Source organism: Tiliqua scincoides, chromosome 1 (genome assembly GCF_035046505.1).
Source record: "Tiliqua scincoides isolate rTilSci1 chromosome 1, rTilSci1.hap2, whole genome shotgun sequence".
NCBI classification, from domain to species: domain Eukaryota; kingdom Metazoa; phylum Chordata; class Lepidosauria; order Squamata; family Scincidae; genus Tiliqua; species Tiliqua scincoides.
Window position 1 is genome coordinate 120411412 of NC_089821.1, and position 6266 is coordinate 120417677.

The window sequence follows — 6266 nt, forward strand, 5'->3', positions numbered from 1 at the left end:
ATCTGATTCATGGAATCCATAAGTTTTATCAAGCTTCTTGAGAACCAGTGGTAGCTCAGCAAAGGAACCAAGAGATTACAAATTTTTGAGTAATAGAACTAGCAAAATGTTTAAATTTCTGCTGAATTCCAGTAGGGTTCAAACAAACAAAGACTCTGAAAGTTTAGCGGTTTCTTTCAGAAATCTACAATGCTATTCTTGAACCTGTCTGTTATCCTGCATGTTTCAATGAGATTTTCACACAGCTTCAGTGGTCATTCTATACTCGCATTATATTGCACCCCCAAGCCATCTTATTTTGTACATTTTGCAATACTGTCCCGCTGTATCAGCGAAGGTTCTGTTCTGCCCCCCCCCCCCACGGATACATAAACAATGGATAGGGGTAAACCCTATATAAATAGCAGCCCCCATGCACCAAATTACTTTGGTTTTTCTTTAGTAGCTCTTGAAATGTGTGTGTTTCTTGCTTAACGTTCTTATGGGTGTTTTTGTTTAATAAGGGTGTTTCTTGTTTACCATTCCTGCTGAAGTGAAGAACGTAATGTGTAGGCAATCAGCCTGCATGCTACAGGGAGACTAACTAAATGTTAAAAGAAAGTGGGGCAGTACTTAAGCACTACTAAAGAAAAACCAAGGCATTGTAATGGGTGTGGGTGACATGGGGGACTTCTGCAGATCTCAGATCCACAGATGTGGGGGGTTGCCTGTACTTTATTCTTGAAACATTTGAACATGCTTTGGAAAAGAAAGTTTGGTACACCGTGTCTAATCCAGCAATATTACTCTCTGCACTGAGAAACAGAAATAGCTTTGCCACAATTCTTTTTATGCAAGAGATACCAAAGTGAAATACTTGCCTATGAGAACTAATTGTTTACAGAGCTAAGACTATAAATCTCATTATGCACTGCACCATCTAATAGAATGTGCATGCACTAAGAGTTTCCATATTGTTAAGAGCAGTTCGCATAGCCCTACTTTAGCATCCTCTGTTGTCAGCTAGTCCAGACTCTCCAGTAAGGCCCAAGTTTTCACATGGGTGGACAGTTAGTGTTTGGTGGAAGGGCTTCCGACAACTGATCAGGACCCTAGGGAAAGAAACCCAAAAACTTTGAAAATAAGTAACTTCCCCATTGGGCCTCAGTGCCACTACAGTCTCCACAGGTGAGCAGGTGGGAGAAGACAGCAAAACTCTTTCCATTTGCATTTGCTTACATTGTGGAGCCACAGGAAAGTAACCTTTACTGTGCAACCATGTTCCCAGGGAGAGTGGCACCACCATGGTCAAATCTATAACAAAACAGATTCCAAGGAAAGCTTTATCTAAGAAGGAAAACATGGGCAGATTTTCCTTTATGAATTATCTAAATGTTACTCTAAGAACAACAGATTCACAGAAAAACTCTCAGCATAAAGGATTAGAACTACAGATACGTTTAGAATATTTCAGAGTGTTCCAGGCAATTACTTTACATTCCTGCTCGTGAGAAAATTGACAGCACTCTTGTTAAAGCCATCAGCTGACAAGAAAGAAATCACGACATTTCATCAATGATGCAATGCCATTCCATCTGTCTACCCATGGCATTTAGCTTTGATCAACATAGGAGTATATGAATGATTTGTAAACATTTATAATTGCCAATTAGTTTTCTGCATGATGCCTAGGTAATTTGATGATACAATCTGTTGCTGGTAGCATCAAACTCAGATACCTTAAGTTGGCTTGGGAGTGTCACCCATAGCGACAATAGAAAATGTTCCTTCCTCCTTCACCACTACTTCCAAGTCTCATGCAATGCATTTTATCCCCTGACCCAAAATGTGTGATCTGCCCACCTAAGGGAGGATATATCTATGCACTGAAGTAACAACAGAGACACTCTGCATATTTGATGGTTGCATGTTGATTTTCTACTTGACTCTGCAATGTGTGTATTGACCATGCATACATGCAGCAAAACCCCGTATGTTCAGTTATCCTATGTTACCACCTATTTCATGCTAATTCCTGTATGGCATTGCTTCCTGCATCCAACCTGTAAAGCAGCCTTCGATTTCAGTTAGCCTACTGAGAATGATATACCACACCACAGACTTAATCCAGTTGGACAGGAGCTCTTTTGTATCACCATGTTGTTTAGGAGAATGGTTAAATCGGCCTGGATGGTATTAGCCTATGATGCAATCCTAGCTCAAGCTAGTATTTTCAGTTCCTATTGTTCCCAAGGGTTGTTTTCTGGTGCCGAACCTTGCCAGCTACCATTGTCTCTAAACTTGTTTACCAGGACAGGAGACATACAGTGAATGAAACAATACATGGCCTGTGTCAGTGGACAGAAGCATGATGGGTTATCACCAAGTGCCAGATTTTGCTGGGAGAGGATTATGGAAGAGTAGATGGTCACAGATGGATTGTGTAGAGCTTCAGGCTGTGGTGCATAACAAAAATGCACTTCTCTGTATTTTTTTCTTTTTATACTGTCAAAGGTTACTGAGATTGAACTCTTGGCCTTATTCCTTCTCCCTCTGCCATTTTGCCAAGTGTTATTTAAATAATGGTGGGATCAGGTGAGGAAAAATGTACAGAAAGTAAATATTATAAAAAGCCTGGTTACAATACATAGGTGTAAAGTGGCAGAAGGACAATTCTTTCCTTTTATGGTTCTGAGAGCCAGTCTGTGCATTACCCAGAATTTCATAGTAGACTTGCAGCCCAATCCTATCCAGTTTTCCAGTGCCGGTGCTGCTGTGCCTATGGGGGAAGCACTGCTTCCTGTGTTGGGAAGTCACAGAGGCCTCCTTAAGGTTTGGGAACATTTGTTCCCTTACCCTGGGACTGCATTGCGGTTGCACCGGTGCTGGAAAGTTGGTTAGGATTGGGCTGTGAGATGGCAGAATTCTCAGCAGTTCTGACATCACTACGCCATGCTTCCCGCCTCCCACTCTACATTGTTGACTTCTGAAGCCTTCATCAGAAGGCTTTCTAAGGATCTGCTCTCAGCAGTCTTCTCCTGGTGGTGTCCTATTGGACTTAAGGGCACCTGTCTGTCGGCTGGACTCTTGCCATTTTTGATAAAGCAGTGAAATGGCTTCAAGAGGCAAAAATAACCCTCCTGAATAGCTAATAGCTCATAATATACCAGGTCTGAGAGACCAGCCCACCAAGCCTTGTTTGTTATAGTCTGTAGAGCCTCTTAGACTAACTCAAGGGGAAGAGCTTGCACAGAGCTGCCAGATTTCACTGTCTGCTGTCTGAGCCAAAATTAATAGCAGGCCCCAGAGCAGATGTGAAGTCAGGCCAGATGTCTGCCTACCTTGTGCCGTCACAAAAGTAATGCTAATGGAGGCATGAGGAGAGCCAGCCTGATATGATTTTAAGGGTTTGTCTTATTCATGGCTTTTCTCTTTTTTCTGTATTTGTTATATACTCTTAGGGGCAAGGGGATCTCCTAAAGAATGCCAAGAATGAAGCCATAGAGAACATGAAGCAGATCCAGCTGGCTTGCTTGTCATGTGGACTGAGCAAAACTGGAAGCGGGAATCCGGATGCCAAGTCCAAACGAAGCCTTGAGGCCATAGAAGAAAAGGACACAAGTGATGAGAATGGGAGGCTGTGAAAAGAAGCCAGTGCTGCCTGGCACGTCATATATTTCAATAGCCCTAAATTATTTTTTTACTGCATTTACACATACATACACCCACACCCACAGTGGAATGCCCTCTACAGGGCATCAGAAGTATTAAAACCCTCACAATGCCAGTGTTTCATTGCAGTTCTTTTTATCTGAGTTTAAACTCTCCAGTTGTGGCATTTCTAATAAATTCAGGCTCGGTGTGTATGTCTGTCTGGGGAGGGCTTGTAAAAGCTCTGCAATGAGTCACATTATTAGCCCTTTTCCTTATTTATTATTTTGCCATCTTGGATCAGATTGTCATAATTCTGATCTAGATGGATAGACAGAGTACATAACACATTGATTTACTGCTTCACTATACTGTGCTGTCATTTCAATAGCAAACTTCTAATATACTGTGCTGTTCCAACAGCATAACAGAGATTTTACCAGCAAACCCCCCCCCCCAGCTTTCATTGGCACAAATTAATAATGGATTCCGCAGCATAGTAGGAATGGTTAATAATTAATTTTCCCATTAAATTAAGCTGATGAAATATTAAACACTCAGAATTTTGTGATAGATCTCAATTGGATTTCTGATGAACATCCCATTGACTTTTTGCTAGTCACAATTTGAAATGCGTCCATGTAATGCATATTAATGGAAGAAATAGGTCACTTTATTTCATTCAAGAAAGGTAGGGCTACATTTTAATTCTGCCACATGTGTGTGTATCTGTGGATTGAGTACTTGCAGGCTTTGGTTATGAAGTGTGAGATACTGAGTGTTCTTTAGACACAATAGAATATGAAGGTGATCTTTAGGTTATTCTGAAATATTTCCTAGTGCCATTACCTGAAGAAAGATTACACAAACTGTGAGCTTGAGTTAAAACTCAGAAGTCTTAATTCTGCTTTCTTTATTCATATGAACACTCCTGCCTAAGTCATGTGAACAAGGGCTACTTCTCACAGTTCATCAGATAGGCCTCCTCCAATGAGGAATCCAGTACCGGCACCAGATTGCTGGGGTCCTGTACTGGGCTCCTCACGGCTTCCTCCTGCCCACCCCTTGATGGTACACTGAGTGCTACCACTGTCACTAGTACAGTTCAGGGTTTCTGGGTCAGCCTGGCCGCTTGGGCCCCAACCTGGCTGACTTGCAATGCCACTCCTTGAGGAGTCACTCTGTTGTCTGAAAATCCAAATAAAAGTAACATGAAAATGGCAGAAGAGAGGCTTGTGAATTGTACATCACCATGCAGTAAGTTGCAATTCTCATGCCTTATCTCCCAAAACTTAGTTATGTTAATGGTTGTTTTCTCACCATTATCATATACCAGACATTTATCAAATATCACAGTGGATTGTGAGAATTTACACATATCCGGATGAAATATAACACGAGATGAGAAGCAGCCCCCATGACAGCTTTGTTTTGTCCTTTGCAAGGGAGGCTCACTTAACCAGAATGTACCTTGTCACAAAGCTGAAGGTGGGTTATTCAGGCAGTAAGTGCAGACTGAGCTGCAGGTCGTTGAACTCGATTATTCCAGCACAAGTCCAGGTTCACCCTCATCCTCTCAAACAGCTTTCTCGCCATACCAGTTTGATTGGATGAACTGGGCCACAAGCATAGGTAGTTACTTCCCATTTCTTGCCCAAGAGAATCACTAAAGGCATAGCAGCAGCAAGAAATAGCGTGAAAAATCAAATAGCTATCAGGAGTTCTCGCTTATCATGTTCCATAAAATCTTGTTGAAATGTTGAGGATAGAACAACTGTATTACGCCAGTGTCCCATTTCTTAATATTCATGATGAAGCTAGAGAGCAACCACAGCAAAATGAGTCTCCTGTTTACTATTCTTAGTAGTCTCTGGCTCAGATATTCTTAACGGTGTTCCCATATTTCGGTCTTCTCAATGCTTGAGTATGTATTTGCATTACCTCTACTAGAAATGAGTGTTCTATGGGTATAAGAGACTATATTTATTTAAAGCATTGCTTTTATTTTGAAAAGCTACTTTTTAAATTAATTTGATTAACAAATGTGCTGATTTTTTTCTCAACTTAACAAAAAGCCAATTGTTGAAAGTTTGACATTCTGAAAATCCTATATACATTAAGTTATTTTTTTTCTGTTTTCTTGATAACACTATTACGTTCATGTTGCACATTTCTGAGAGAGTAAAGCTATGAAAAAAAAACAACAACTCTGACCCATGTTTGTAAGTCAATGACTGTACACTGATCAGGCATGTATTTAGACTTCCATGTTAAATATTATAATGTAAATGTGAAAAGCAAGAGAAAAAGGGAAAACAAAAAACGAAAACACCAACTCCACTTTGCATCAATCTCCCAACAGAATAATTCCAGAAACTCCTATTAAGAGCTGTCCAGTGTCATAGGTGTAGGTCAGGTGTAGGTCATAGGTGTAGAGTAGAAGGTCATCTTCCTCCAGTTTTCTCTCCTGGACAGCTACCTTGGGTATTCTCCAAAACATACAAAAATCATAGGTAGCCATGTTGGTCTATTAGACCACTGATAGAAGTGTTGTGGGGAAGTTGTCGATAAAGACCTTAATAACTAATCATTTTCTACACAGTTCAGGGAAGTAATTTTTTAAAAAGGCACCAGAT

General features: G+C 40.8%; 1 protein-coding gene across 2 annotated transcripts in view; it reads left to right on the top strand.

Moving 5' to 3' along the window:
- The window catches only part of PLCL1 (phospholipase C like 1 (inactive)), a 181555-nt gene extending 175782 nt beyond the window's left edge, over positions 1–5773 (top strand). For both annotated transcript variants that reach the window (XM_066617874.1, XM_066617958.1), the window contains exon 6: positions 3441–5773. In XM_066617874.1, the coding sequence (XP_066473971.1) occupies positions 3441–3623 (183 nt within the window). In that variant the 3' untranslated portion in view covers positions 3624–5773. The remainder of the gene's footprint in view (positions 1–3440) is intronic.
- Positions 5774–6266: the final 493 nt, after the last annotated feature.